Here is a 16,519-nt window from a genome sequence, read left to right on the forward strand (position 1 = left end):
TAATAGTCACATGGCAAATTTAATACAAAGAGTAGAATATACTTTACATGTATCTGTATATATCTGTCGACACACATTGCAGAGATCGGAAAAAGGGAAGGTAACTCAATCTAGTGGTATTATATACCCTTATCCTGCTGTGTGACCCGCAAGACATTAATCAAGACAAGTACCAGAAAAAAACCCATTTCATTACAGGTTATATACGACTGGACTTAATGAAATAAACTTAAGACTATGTAAAACCAGAAATTTAGATAGTACAAATCTAAATCTCTGGCAAAACTAGTACTAAACACTTTAATCTAAAAATAAATCAAAAGCACTTGAGCATGTCATGAATGTACATCTGTATATAATTAATTAGATATGTACAAAAATTTTGCAGTTAACATTGATCTAAATAGTTAACATCATGTTAATGTATTCATTTATATTTTGATGATTTAAATATTCTAAACACTATCATACAATATTTATACTCTGTACGACACAGTACAACCTCTCTTATCTGATAATAGAGCAATTATTTAAGTTTCGATTGGAGACCTACAATGTATGAGAAGAAAAATAATATTCTAAAAAAAGGTTGCACGATGAATATTTGATAAAGTAATCAACAGACTATTCCATCATACTTTGTAATTAATACACAAAGGACAGCAAGTGAAGTATTCCACCAATGTACTAGCCCTCCTTCTCTGGGTTGGGGATAATTTAGGGATAGACTTCCATACAGCCAATCTATGTCAAACCGGAATCTTTGATAAAGTTCAAACCCGTCATAGTTTTGAAGTGGATCAAACCTGTCCCGGAAAATTCTTTCTCTTCTCAATGCCCTTACAAACTGTTGAGGTGCATTATTCTGTCCATTAGCAGTGGCCATTTTGGAAAGATAAGAATCTTACTTAACGATTTAAGACAGGTAAGGTGGTTGTTTAATGTTAAGAATATTCTTATGTGTTAAGGAAAGTCATGCAAGCCACTTAACAAGATAAACAATATACTTAGCACAAAAATCAATCTGCTTAGCAGAATATTTAACTGAAGCATATTCTTAACCATTTAAGATTTTTTTATGCATACGAGTCCTGGTGTGTGAATGTTTGTGTGTTTTTGCAGACTATTCAAATCCAACAATGAACAGTTGCCAGATACTGACTACAGGTTGGTGTTTTTTCTCTGGGTACTAAAAGCTTTCCTCTGCCTTCTAGACCTGGAGCATCCTTAAATGATCGTGGCATTTATGGAATTGTCTTGAAACAAAATAAACCGGATTCATGCTTGTCAGGGCAAAGCTTTAGTGTAATGATGGATAACCAACATTACACAACTATTTTACTTAATTTTGTAATCAACACCTTTACTTTTTATACATAAATGTTGTAAATCATTCACAGCTGAATTCATCACTATTACAAATTGGGTACAAAACATTGATTTTAAAAAAGCAGAAAAAATGAAAATGATTCATTAGTCCATATGAAATTATTCCCACTATTTAAACACTCCATATCAATAAACGTTTTCAGGCTTCAATGTGTTTTTAAACAAATTCTTGACAAGCTTATACATGTAATTCACCTCCATTCATTATTAAATTGTTCAGTCACTAACAAATACCGGTATACTCCAATTGTATTTCTAAAAAGCTACAAAATCGTCAAAAAGGTTTAATTCTCAGTATTCCTTTAACCCTCTGCATAATGTTAACTATATAAATAGGTGATATTTTTTTCTATATCATACATGAAAATGTATAAAGAAGTAGTTCCTCCAACATGTACATTTAATTAATATTCTTAAATTGAGCAATTCCATTGTTATTTTTTGGTATATGATTCAAATAAACTATACCCTTTGTTCGAATCTAACAAATTATATAAATTGAAACATGTGGATGGGGAACAACTGTGAAGGGAGATAACTCATAATATCTATTTAAAGTTGTCTTTTGCCTGCCTTAGTGCTCTCATGGTTTCAACAAGATCAGACGTTTTGGTGAACTTCATCACTCCAGGCTCCCTAAAAATAAAATAAAAGTGTTATTAATTATTGATTAATAGTTGATATTCTAGCCCTGACGATTCAATACTTAAATAATATACCATGTGCTTTCAATCATTTCAATGGGATCAGTAATTGAAGTGTTTGATTAGATATTGTATCAAAGCTACTAAACATCTCATATGTATATGTATCACGATGACATATTTCAGGTATTGTAGTTATAAGGCATAGTAGTAACTGTGATTCAGTTTTTCCTCTCTCTGAGAAATCAGGCTTTCAATCTGAACATAACTATCCAAGCCATTTGTACTAATGCTTCCTCATCAAAGCACCATACAAAATATATCCCAGCTAATGAATAATAGAACATGGGGCCGACAAGTACACAGGGATATATCTCGTCATGTACTTGTGTAGTGTGTCAGCAGCCTTACACCCCCCCCCCCCCCAGTGTAAGATTATATAGAGTTATCTTTTCCTAATTAGCAACCACAAGATATCCCTGTGAAGTATGGGAGGATTAATAGAATGTAACATGGGTCAGTCAAGTAGACAGGAATATTTCAACCCAAGTGAAAGATTTTGATTTATCAACCCAAGGCTAACTGAGGGTCGATGGCAAAAATCTTTCACTCTCGTTGAGATATCCCTGCCCACTTGACAGATCTATGTTTGATTCTCCCATACTTATGAAATATCAGTTGCCTTCTGGCTTTTTCATTGTGCACTCATCACAGGAACCTTGTTATGCGTCAACATTTAATATGTCATCGACAATACATTCTGTGGTTTAATAAGGATATGTATTGATGACATCATGTAATTGTCTATGACTTGTGAGCTGTCTTACATTCCCTTGTGTAAGATGAGTCATCTTTTCCCTAGCAACCACAGGATATCCCTGTGAAGTATGAGAGAAAGCAAACATCTTTCACCAGGTTAGAGATATTGCTATCCACCTGACAGACCCATTTTAAACAAAAATGATGAAATTCTTATTGATCAAACACATTATCATCTTGTCATTACTACAAGAATGTTGAAATGCATCAAAGCTGATGATGATGTTAAAAATAAGTGCTGTATCTATTAATGATTGGTGTATTAAGTTTTTGTATGAGTGAGCTATCTCTTCCTTAACTCTGTAAAAGACAGAGTTATCTTTTCCCTAGCAACTACTGGATAACCCTGTCAAGTATGGGAGAAACAGCTAGATAGATACATGTATAAAAGTAAATTAATCCATTATCATGTATACACATGTTAATTCATACTTACTTTAATCTCATGAAAGGATTAAATTTAAATTCTTCTTCAATTGTAGTTGGTATAGTTGGCAATTGCTTGCTCCGTTGCTCCTGAAATATAATCATATTCACAGATATAAATTATTATGGAAATAAAAGATTTAACAATTATTTATATAGCTGTTACAGATGTACTTGTTGCTCATTGATTTAGTCTTACAACAAAGAATAATAACAATGATGTAATAAAACTAAATTAATGCTAAAGATGCTCCACAGCCGACAGTGCATAAATGATACCATTCATTTGAACATTAACTGGTGTTTAATCGTGTATGTATGTGTCTAATTAACAAAAAAAAAATATTACAAAATATCTATTTTACTTTTGGTTTATGCGCAATCACTATATCATTCCATAAAGAGTATAGTGCCATGGATTTTTTCTGGACACAATTAATTATTTTTTGATATTTTTATCTTGACCAAAGTAAAATACCAGTAAGAAGCTCAAACTTTTCAATGATGGTAATAGTGTAAAGTATTACAAGAAACTTTTGTAACTGCAGAAAAATGTGAATCCGTCTACTCCTTTTGTTATTGGAGAAAAAATACCATTAGTCAGCGATGGAGTATCTTAAAATGAAATTTACATTAGGTCATCTACAGTTGTTGATGCAGCACATGAAATTTATGACCTTCATAAAATTAAAATATATAGCGAAAGATATCTTTAAAATATTAAATATTTGTAAGGTTGGTTTGTTATTTATTTTACATCCTAGTGCTAGTGACATTTATGGATGGTCTCTCCTGTATGCAATCCGTTTGTGTGAGTGACTGTATATTTTGGAAGACTGTTGTATGTTCATGTAGTATCACTTTACGATAGTGGACTCTCTTGTCCATACCACTAGAGACAATGGACAGTCAAATTATACAGGCAATAGGCAAACCACTACTCCTTTTGTCCTGAGCGCTAAGCAATAGTAGAAACTACCACTTTTATAGACTATGGTGTGTCTTGGCCAGGAGACAGAACATTACCTTCTCTGACAAAGTAATAATTAATACAGACTCACCTCAGCCCATGCCTTTTTTGCAATAGAAACCTGGTTATCTGGTTCCACATGGAGAGAAAATCGGAGATTGTTTACAGTGTATTCATGACCGCAGTAAACTTTCTGTGGGATAGAAAAAATAAATAAAATGTACAGTGCACATAAATGTTATTTCCTTAATTAAGTTATTCTATCCGCCTACATAATATGTAATACATGTATTGACAATTTAGCGATATAATAAAGTTAAATGACCAATATTTAGAATTTAATCAAAACACAGAAATTGACATTGCAGCATTTTTATTCTCTACTTGCATTAGTTCTATTCTGTTTGCAAGAGTTTCTGCCCCTTACACCAGAGATGTACATGTCTGGTGCTACAATATAGTGTATAGTGTACTTATTAACTTTGAAATAGTCGAGAACGATTTAAAATATACATTGAAAAGATTTCAAACAATTTGTCATACAATGATTTCAAAAGAAATATTACCTTCAGTTGGATTAGATTTAACCTCAAGTATGGATGGTAATATGGAATTGATAATTACAGTTTGGGGGTCTAGCATGCCCAGTTTGTCAATCAGAGCTTCTTTCATCTGGTCCGCAGTACCTTCAAAAAATCTGCCACAGCCTGCTGCAAATAATGTATCTCCTGTGAAAACAAAACAAACAACTTGATATGATAATTGATCAGTACATGAACAATAATGTTTAAAGATGTTTTTTTCATTCTAGTTAACACAAAAAAATACATAAATAATTTAGTTTGCCTCTCGTGCATGCGCAATCAGTACTTCATTCCATATAGGGCATAGTGCCACAGAATTTTTTCTGGGATGCAATTAACTATTTTTAACATTTTTATCTTGAAGTAAATTAGAAGCTCAAACTTTTCAATGGCGGTAATGATATAAAGTAAGCAACTTTTGTAACCGAAGAAAAGTTCTTATTCGACTAATCCTGTTTTTGATTGAGAAAAAATACTATTTGTCACTAGTGGAGCATACCTTTCATAAAATTTCATGTTAAAATGTTGATTTACAACTGTTATGGTGAGTAACGGTGCCATATGCTTTATCTTGCTGATTGATACACACAATTTTATGTATATGTATTTAGGTGTTCCATAATATACTATAGTATTTATGTCACAAATAATTTACCTGTGAAGACAACTGGTTCCTGACCACCATTTTTGGTGACAAAATAACAGATGTGTCCACTTGTATGACAAGGTGTAAACAAACATCTTACATTTAAATTACCAACCTGAAAAAAGAGAGACTAAAATAAACATGACAAATTAATTTATAAATCTGAAATTCAGATAGACATGAAGTAAGACAAGAGAAGTTCAAATGTCTCATACAGTTGTTTTAGCAACTACCTCTGTATACAAAGATCACCCAATTTTCTTGACCTGTGTATATGAAGATTACTTGGCAATAAAGACAAGGATATCTTTTCCCTTTGAGTGGTCTTTATATACAGGTCTGACTGTAAGTGAAATACCATGAGAAAAATCGAGATAACAAGGTTTAGTTGTAGCTATGTTCTCATAACATAAACCAGAAGTATCAAAGAGCAGAAATTATGATGTATTGTTATGTACAGGGTGTCCAAAAAAGCATGTCCCGACTTTGATGAGTAATAAATTTTGCAATACTAAACTTTTTATGAAAATTCAAAATGTGGAAAGTAGTAGAATCCACATTTAACTTAATTGGGTACAAATGTACAGATTACATTGTCATAATGTGTGATGACGTTATAATAGAAATGATGAAATAATCGATGATGTCACTTTTGATGAGTTTCTAGCACCATGATGATTCAGACTGAAGTTATTAAAATCTACAATGTGGTCGGAAAATCCCCTACTTTAGTAATTGAAACTTTATGAAAATTTCATCCAGGTATGCTGTCCATCTCAAGCAAGCAGATTTACAGAATTGTGAGGTGGTAAGGAATTTCAGGGACAGAATTCATCTTTCATCGAAAAGAAGGGTGGGCATCTCGCGCCTTTTCTTTAACTAAAAGTTATTGGTTTTCTGAACAAATCGCAAAATTAGCGAAATATGACTTTCTCTCGATTTTCAATATAAGTATTAACAAAAAGGTATTTGTCTAGGTTGTTATGTATTGTTGTACAGAACAGATCGCTATCTTTCTAATGGTAAATAGATCAAATTCCTCCGTCTATCAAAACATTTTTTATAAAGCGTCATACTCGGAACATGTTTTTTGGGACACCCTGTATGTGATCATGTAAATTATAGTCTTTAATTTGATGATTTTGATCATTTTTACAATTATACACCACAATTTGGTTTTGGTTTTGTAAAATGTAGTTCAACATCACATGAACAGCCAGGGTCATTTAAGGATGTACCAGGTTTGTTACTGGAAGAAAGTCGGAGTACCAAATGAAGAGTCCAAGATAAGGACTGTATTGCTCACTTGGTTTGTTATGCCAAGAAATATATTTTCTGAATACAGGATCATTGTTCTTTTTCTGAAGGATTTTAAAGGCCGCTACCTTTCAGACATGGCTTTTAAATTTTAAAATAGGAATATCAAACGAGATTGATAATTTTAAGGAGTCGTAAAAGTTGTTAGCTTACCGATAAATCAACACTTATTATCACCTTCTGGACAATCGAATTAAAATAAATCAAATAAAAAATTTCATAATGTAGGTTGTATTATGTTTCCTGACCTTGTCCTTATAGTGCACATTAGTTGACTATCATGATCAGTCACTGTGCCAGACAACAAAACACTGACAAGAAATATTCACCATTAACAAAGATTACAAAGGGAATCTTGCATTTGTTTATTGTGTTGTTACCTCATCTTAGGTTTAATATGTATATTTTCTTATGTTATTATTGTCTTAAAGAAAATTTATTTTCATTTTACATAATTTGCATGCCCATGTTAATAAGAGATTGTTTTGAAAAGTAATTTACAATTTTACATGCAACTCTTGTATTTGACAGACCTTAAACTCATCATCCTGAACTACTTTCTTAGTAAGGGCGCCGATTCGATCATCTCCACCGAAAACCTTGAGACCTGGTGCCTTCTTAAGTAGTTCTTCATTACCACCGGCATGATCCCTGAAAATATATATAAATTGATATCAAAATACCAAGTAAAAGGGGGCTAACTACTTTATACCAGTTTTTACAATATGTATTTGAACCATTTCATGGCTGCAAATTAGATGTGCAGACCTGCAAAACACTCTTACTTTTTATCTTTTGCTGTCAAAGACTTTTCACCATCCATGGCCAGCAAATTAATAGACATTGTAAATTTTGAAAAGTGCTAATTTTCTTTCACAAAAAATGTATTAACTAGGCATTTGCAATACAATGCAGCAGCAAATTTCTGTACATGTCTTCTAACATAAATCAGAAACAAGAGGCCCATGGGCCTTAACGGTCACCTCAGTTAGAATATATACCGGTAATGAAACAAATTAAAGACATATAAACACTACATGCTGGGCCTTGAAGTTGGTCAGTGATTTATAAATTTGACTTTTTAGACTATGAAGAGTATTTGCTTCCATCAAACCTGTGAACTTAGAGGTATTTTTTGAAATTTTAATGATTTTGACCCTGTTTGGTCCTGCCCCTCTGGTCCCCCAGGGGGTCATCGAGGACGGATATGGATGTTAAAATGCTATATCTTAGGCTAATAATTCTAATCAAGTTTGACTAATTTCCTATGAAAATTGGGCAAATAATGTTCACAAATATATTTTTCCTATATAAACTAAAGTAAACTTGACCCCTCCCCAGGGGGTAACGTGAGACCCCAAGGTCATATAATTCACAATTCTTATAAAACACCTTAAGACCTTTCCATCTATAATTATTTGATTCTACTATTTCCAGAATTTTAGAAGATTTTTGAAGTTTTAGCCTATTTGACCCTTTTTTGGCCCCGCCCCTCTGCCCCCAGGGGGTCGGCCTGGACCAATATGGATATGATGTTAAAATGCTATCTCAGGCTAATAATTCTAACCAAGTTTGACTCGTTTCCAATGAAAATTGAGCAAAAAATGCTCATAAGTGTGTTTTCCCTATATAAACTATAGTGAACTTGACCCCCTCCCCAAGGGGAAACGTGTCACCCCAGGGTCATATAATTCACAATTTTTGTAAAGGACCTTAAGACCTTTCTATTTATGAAAAGTATTTGATTCTACCATTTCCAGAATTTTAGAAGAATATTTTGAAGTTTCAGTCTATTTGACCTTTTTTAACCCCACCACTCTACCCCCAGGGGGGTCGGCCAGGACCAATATGGATATGATGTTAAAATGCTATCTCAGACTAATAAATCTAACCAAGTTTGACTCGTTTCCAATGAAAATTGAGCAAAAAATGCTCATAAATGTGTTTTCCCTATATAAACTATAGTAAACTTGACCCCCTCACCAGGGGGAAACGTGAGATCCCAGGGTCATATAATTCACAATTTTTGTAAAGGACCTCAAGACCTTTCTATTTATGAAAAGTATTTGATTCTACCATTTCCATAATTTCAGAAGAAGATTTTTGAAGTTTTAGCCTATTTGACCCCTTTTGACCCCGCCCCTAAGGCCCCTGGGGGTCAGTCATGGAAAATTTGTTAATAGGATTAAATGGCCATCTCATACTGATAATTCTGACAACATTTGACTCATTTCCTATCACAAATGACCAAATAATGCTCAAAAATGTGTTTTCCCAATATAAACTATATAGTAAACTTAACCTCCTCCCCAGGGGGAAACTAGACACCTCAGGGTCATATAATTCACAGTTTTTGTAAAGGACCTCAAGACCTTTCTATCTATGAAGAGTATTTGATTCTACCACATCTGTGAGTAGAGAAGAAGATTTTTGAAATTTTACTCAATTTTACCCCTTTTGGCCCCTCCCACAGCCCCCTGGGGGGTGGGGACCATATAATTCACAATTTTGATTGGCCTTATGCCTTAGAAGGTTTGTGCAAAATTTCATTGAAATTGCTTCAGCAGTTTTGGAGAAGAAGTCGAAAATGTAAATTGTTTACGGACATACGACGGACGACGACGGACAAAAGGCGATTAGAATAGGTCACTTGAGACTTCGTCTCAGGTGACCTAAAAAAAGAACATATAAGTCAGTGATTTGTTTACATACACTTGGGGCCAAATAAAGGCCCCTTCCCTTGAGAAATTTTGTTGTATTTTCCTAATTTTATGTTGAAATATTTCCCCAAACACAGAAAAACTTTCTATAAGATATATATAGATCGATACATCCAATTTAAAATGTACATGCCTTTGAAATTATGGTGTAAGAAAATCATATTAGGTTACAACGGTGGTTATACACCCAGATCCCAATAAAGATATACAAACCAATGGTGGTGTGTTGTCATTACTGTGGTTAGGTTGAATCCTCCCTCCTTCACAGCACTTAAAACCTGTACAGAATAACAAAATTACAAATGTATGTCTGGGATATATATAAAATGGCACTTGTCTTCATATAAAATCTCAATGTAACCTGTACAGAATAACAAAATTACAAATGTATGTCTGGGATATATATAAAATGGCACTTGTCTTCATATAAAATCTCAATGTAACCTGTACAGAATAACAAAATTACAAATGTATGTCTGGGATATATAAAATGGCACTTGTCTTCCTATAAAATCTCAATGTAACCTGCACAGAATAACAAAATTACAAATGTTTGTCTGGGATATATAAAATGGCACTTGTCTTCCTATAAAATCTCAATGGATCAAAACAAGACAGGATGCAGGACTGATAAAGCTATATTTACACAAAAGGTGATTAGCATTGGTCACTTCAGACTTTGTCTCAGGTGGCCTAAAAAAAAAATTCTCAAACTTTTCGTAGAAAAAAATTGAAATGTGAAGGTTTTGTCTTACTAAACAAAGCTAAAAGATATAATCATATGTATTTAAGCTGTGACAGTACTAACTAGAACTATCATCGTAGAGGCTAACTCATTTTTTAACAAAGGGGCATAACTCTATCATGTTCCAATATACTGTAGATAATGCACATCTTCGGTATATGGCATACAGATTGCCACCAATTCAAGTTTCAATGAAATCCGTACAGTAGTTTAGGAGAAGTAGTTGGTTGATTGTTGTGTCTACAGACGGTCAAACACATACAGACAACCTGAATCCAGTATTCTGTGTTTGCATGACAGAATTAATAGCTCACTTGCGGGTAGGTATCCATTGTGCATCATTTTTTTATGTCATTTTCTCTGAAAAAGTATGACATTACACTCGCATACACATGATGTCATACACATGAAGTCACAATTGATATCTACCCACAAGGGCAGATAACTCTGTAATATTGTAATAGGCAAATATAATGTACAGAATACTCCCCTGTAACTTTGTTACAATCAAAATGTATACATACAAATTGTATAGAAATTAGATATAACATAAAAATTTCACATTACAAACAGTTTTTGAATTTGACTGAAATTATTCGCAAGCGAAAATGAAATAATATACTTTACAGATTTTTAATGTACGATCTGGGATATTGTGTAGGAATATTAACCTTGTCAGGTTCCACAGGGTCTACACACGCACATTCTTGTGTGTCTTCATCTATAAGGAGGTACATGTAATTGTCCTCAAGAGCAGGGAGGAGTAGAATTTTCATGTCGACTTGGCTAAATGTCAGCGGCTTGGAGTGGTATTGGAGTTGACCAGCAGTGCCACAATGACGAACTGAGATCACTAAACAAAACATCAATGAAATAAATAGATCAATTCAATTAAAAAAATATCTGCCTAACAAAAAATAGTGAACGTATCATTTTTTTAAAAATACATACAATCACATCATTTAAATAAATATAATTTGTATCCTGATTCAGGATAAGAATTGTATGTACATGTATATTTAAATCAAATTTAAAAACAAGAGATCCTAGAGGGATCTTGGCGCCCACCAATGAATGATCTATGTCTGACAATGGAAAGAGGGATCTTTTCTCTGCTTTTAAAACTTTTGCAAACATACTACATATAAAATTTGAGACAGATCGCTTCAGTACTTTCTGAGAAACAGCAGTAACAAACTTCAACTATCAAAATACAAGATGGCTCCTTGGCGGCCATCTTGTTGATCGATCGGTCCCAAATCGAAATATGCACAACTAGGGCCCTAGGGGAACCTATATATGGATATGAAATTTGAGACAGATCCCTTCAATACTTTGTGAGAAATAGCGATAACAACCTTAAACTATCAAAATCCAAGATGGCTGACTGGCGGCCATTTTGTTGACCGATCGATCCAAAAACGCATTATGCACAACTAGAGCCCTAGGGGAACCTATATATGGATATGAAATTTGAGACAGATCCCTTCAATACTTTGTGAGAAATAGCGATAACAACCTTAAACTATCAAAATCCAAGATGGCTGACTGACCGCCATTTTGTTGACCGATCAATCCAAAAACGCATTATGCACAACTAGAGCCCTAGGGGAACCTACATATGAAATTTGAGAAAGATCCCTTCAGTACTTTGTGAGATATAGTGATAACAAACTTTAACTATAAAAATCCAAGATGGCTGCCTGGCGGCCATCTTGTTGACTGATCGGTCCCAAAATGCAATATGCACAACTAGAGCCCTAGGGGAACCTACATATGAAATTTGAGAAAGATCCCTTCCGTAATTTGTGAGATATAGCGATAACAATCTTTAACTATCAAAATCCAAGATGGCGGCCATCTTGTTGACCGATCGGTCGCAAAACGCAATATGCACAACTAGGGCCCTAGGGGAACCTACATATTAAATTTGAGAAAGATCCCTTCCGTACTTTGTGAGAAATAGCGATAACAAACTTTAACTATCAAAATCCAAGATGGCTGTCTGGCGGCCATCTTGTTGACCGATCGGTCCCAAAACGCAATATGCACAACTAGAGCCCTAGGGGAACCTACATATGAAATTTGAGAAAGATCCCTTCCGTAATTTGTGAGATATAGCGATAACAATCTTTAACTATCAAAATCCAAGATGGCGGCCATCTTGTTGACCGATCGGTCCCAAAACGCAATATGCACAACTAGGGCCCTAGGGGAACCTACATATGAAATTTGAGAAAGATCCCTTCCGTAATTTGTGAGAAATAGCGATAACAAACTTTAACTATCAAAATCCAAGATGGCTGCCTGGCGGCCATCTTGTTGACCGATTGGTCCCAAAATGCAATATGCAGAACTAGGGCCCTAGGGAAACCTACATATGAAATGTGAGACAGATCCCTTCAGTGCTTTCTGAGAAATAGCGATAACAAGAATTGTTAACGGACGGAAGGACGGACCACGGACAAAAAGCGATTTGCAAAGCCCACCATCTCATGATGGTGGGCTAAATATTAATCTCTATACATTGGCTTTCACTTTAAAATACGTCCATTCATACACATGTACAATGTACATGTATCTACAAGTGTATAGTCCTTTCAAATTGTAGAGACAAATCAAAGCAACCCATATATATGTATATGTTCATACCCGTGTACCTGCACGTAAATTGATCGAAATAAATAAATTGCAATTACTATACATACATACACGTATTGTGCAGAATATGTGAACATTACAGATTTCAAAATAATTTAAATGTTAAATTATTTAAACATAACTGTCTTCTATATGATAAGCCTATATGTATACCTGTACACTGTACATGTAGGCCTAGAAGGATTTTTGCATGTTTATAAAGCAACATTGTACTGTACATGTAGAGTACATTGAGTACAATAAAATATACATATACCCCGTAATGTAATGCATAGGCCCCTTTCCAAAGAGAAAATTTGCTGTATTTTCCCAATTTTATGAAAATATGATATGTATCTTCCCAAAGAAAGAAAAACTCTAAAATATGTTTGGCATCAAAGAACAACCATGGCCAGAACATGATGGGCGAAAACGCATGGAGGCTGATACAGCTGTTGTACAGGATTTGTTAGAGGTTATAAACAGAAAGCAAGGGAGGCCAAAGGTTATTCCACTAAGGAAACAAGATGCAAATACCAAATGCCGTCCAGTCCTTGTGCGACTTGATTCTTTGAAAACAAAGAAATCATTATTCAGGAACATCAAGAAGATAAAGAATAATCAGAGATTTCTATGGTAAAAATCTGTAACGACTTAACTAAATGCGAAAGAGAAAGTGAACAAAAGCTGGTGGACGAGGCAATTACTTAAAATCCATGGAAACCGAGGTATTTTTCGACTGCATTCGCGGTCTACCATGGAGAAGGGTAATAGTTTGTCTACCTAAAATGAGTTCTATGTAAAAGAACAGTAATTTTGTTATGTTAACATTACTTAACATTACTTAAATTGTTCTCCGTAGTTCATTGACACTCATTTTGCCAAAGGACATGAATATTTTCTATTCAAAATGATTAGATCTATTCCAATGTATTAATTTTAAATATGGATATAGAGGCAAATGTTTGCCTCAAGTGTCCATAATTTACATATTACTACATGTACATGTTTCAAAGAAAGATGAAATGTAGCGTTTTCCCAATTTCCCAATTGAAAAGGTACAGGCCCCTGAAATGTATTGAATAAGATCACTGGCTTATATATATATATATATATACACAATAACCTTATACGTAGGCCTATATAGAAACTATATATAAAAAAGTTTTTCTTTTCTTTTTATGTATAGTAGTGATTCACGTTGAACATTTTATAGCTTGTACTCATATCTTATCAAAATCAGCTTACAGTAACACACCTGGGAATTCCTGGGAATTTTATGTATGCTATATCCAAAACACAGCGATCTCGGTCCAGAAAATGACCCAATAATATACACAAGTGAAAAGACAAAACAAAAAGCAGTCTCCACGCTAACGTTATATGACGGTATGTCGTGATCAGTAAAACTAATACTAACTCAGGACAATTCATTCGCAAAGGCAGTCAAAATAGCCACTGGCAAATTGAAAAAAAATGTCACCAAAACAATATTTAAATAGTTCTACTCACCATCTGATATGGGTTTAAGAGCCGATTTCACTACGGCTAGCCGGCGAACAACTTTCAACATGAGTGTGTCGGAAGTTGGTCGTTCATAATATCTACTTCCGGGTACTGTCGTAAACCAATGGCGGAGTACTGTTTATCGACTATATTTTCCTGAATACACTGTTGCAGTCGACACGCGTAGCAGAAACTCACCTAACATGTTTCTGTGCGTACGTCAGCCAGAATTTTGATGTTCCTAATAATAAGACTACAATGCAACACATAAAATATATTAATAGACTAATCCATTTATAAAAATCATGTATCGTAGCTTATTAAATTGATCTACATGTATGGTTACTGTACAAATGTATGTGTGTAGAATTAGCATGTTTTTTGTACAAGTGTAATAAGTTAATGTTTTAAAGGATATAATCTCAAACCGTCTGTTTTATCTAATGAAATACAATGTAAAGGATTCTGTACAGTATGTATGGAAACGACAAACATACGGGTATGCATACATGAATGTGTAGGCCTGTTTGCGACTTTCTTTGTGTTAACAAGTTATTAATGTACATGAATTGTGTAATAACGTAACAAAATATCCCAATATATATATGTACATTGAATTTGTAGGCCCTGTACATATGTGTGCTATAATGAAGAACAAAATACATATTATTGAAAACATCCAACCAATACACAGTAAAGATTTGAAATTCGGCAAAATTGCTGACGTTAATTTATACATATATATATATATACAAGTATTTTGACTTTTCTATGATTGTCACCTTTAAACGATATTAAAATGTTTTATTTAAGTTGTACATCATACTCTAAACCGTTGTAAAACATTGACCAGTATACAATGTCTGCCAAAAGTATTAGGCAAACATACATGTGTGACATACAAAATTGAGACGTGGATGCACCAGACTCTCTATTTATACATGGGAGATTTTGAAATTTATTATCATACAGTTTTCTGAACAAATTCCGAAATCTATGCATATTACTAAAATTAACATTCACATACACGGCAAAATAATAATTTTCAGACAAAAATTAGTCATGACAATTTAATAAGTTGGATAAAACATCAAATTTCGCTTCATGTTTATGAGAAAAAAAAACACTAAAAAAACTTCAATGCAAATTATCAACTTTATTATCAAGAAATTTCAAAATGTATGCATCTGGATGCAAAGTACAGTCACCTCTTAATACATTGATATAAGGTGTTTTTTTTTTTGTAAATTTCGCGCGTCATTCTGAAGTTCAAAATCCCACGTTTTCAGGTTTCTAAAACGACGGGCGTAGCGATCAGTTTGACCTTCGTGCGAAAAAATAATTATTTCATGTCCGTTCCAAGCCACCGTATTTTACACATAGTTTATATAGTAAAATTTCTTTAGGAGGATGATATTAACACATAGAAAATATAAGGAAACGCCTTTAGGTGGATGACATTTACATATAGTTTATATAGTAAATCTCATTTAGCTGGATGATATTTACAGGGAAATGCCTTTAAGTGGATGGTATTTACATATACATGTACATAGTTTATATATGTAGCATGGGCTCCCAAAATAACAAGGGACGCTGTCTTTTGTACAAATATATATTTATTGGTACGAAGACCTGCAAAGCAGATAAAGTATAAAAGTATAAGTTCTCTCACACGTCATTCACACGATGATATAAATGGACAGAAATGGACATATTATATTTATATGATGAATACGTTTAATGAACACTTTCATACAGATACTTACCAGGGCTTCTTGGCTCTTTGTGGCAATGGTGGATGCTGGGGTTTAGCTCGACAGGGACGTCCGTTCCTTCCGTTCCTGCAGTCGAGAGGTGAAGTGAGAGTGCGGTGGGGAGAGGCCGGTGATAGAGTGTAGACAAGTGGTCCGTGCGGCACGTGCACTTTACATACATTTAAATGACGAATGGCGCGATGATTTAAAATGATGTAAACAACACCTGGCTACATACTCCCCCGCTTTGTTAAATGACACCTGGCATTTCTCAATTGGACATTTTTAAAGATAATTTAACGATAAAAATATCACGGAGACAACCGCTCTAGAACTGGTAGTGCCCTAGAAATAGG

The 16,519-nt window shown here is 34.0% G+C and overlaps 1 protein-coding gene across 1 annotated transcript; it reads right to left on the minus strand.

Moving 5' to 3' along the window:
- LOC138314898 (hydroxyacylglutathione hydrolase, mitochondrial-like) lies at nucleotides 1-16,299 on the minus strand. The gene is made up of 10 exons (XM_069255512.1): nucleotides 16,176-16,299; nucleotides 14,413-14,659; nucleotides 10,932-11,113; nucleotides 9,729-9,793; nucleotides 7,329-7,446; nucleotides 5,488-5,593; nucleotides 4,873-4,976; nucleotides 4,340-4,441; nucleotides 3,289-3,368; nucleotides 1-2,025 (listed from the first exon to the last, which is right to left on the minus strand). Exons 2-10 carry the CDS (start codon nucleotides 14,471-14,473, stop codon nucleotides 1,938-1,940), a joined length of 906 nt encoding a protein of 301 aa, XP_069111613.1. The 5' UTR covers nucleotides 14,474-14,659; nucleotides 16,176-16,299; the 3' UTR covers nucleotides 1-1,937.
- Nucleotides 16,300-16,519: the final 220 nt, after the last annotated feature.

Source organism: Argopecten irradians, chromosome 2 (assembly GCF_041381155.1).
Source record: "Argopecten irradians isolate NY chromosome 2, Ai_NY, whole genome shotgun sequence".
Lineage (NCBI taxonomy): Eukaryota > Metazoa > Mollusca > Bivalvia > Pectinida > Pectinidae > Argopecten > Argopecten irradians.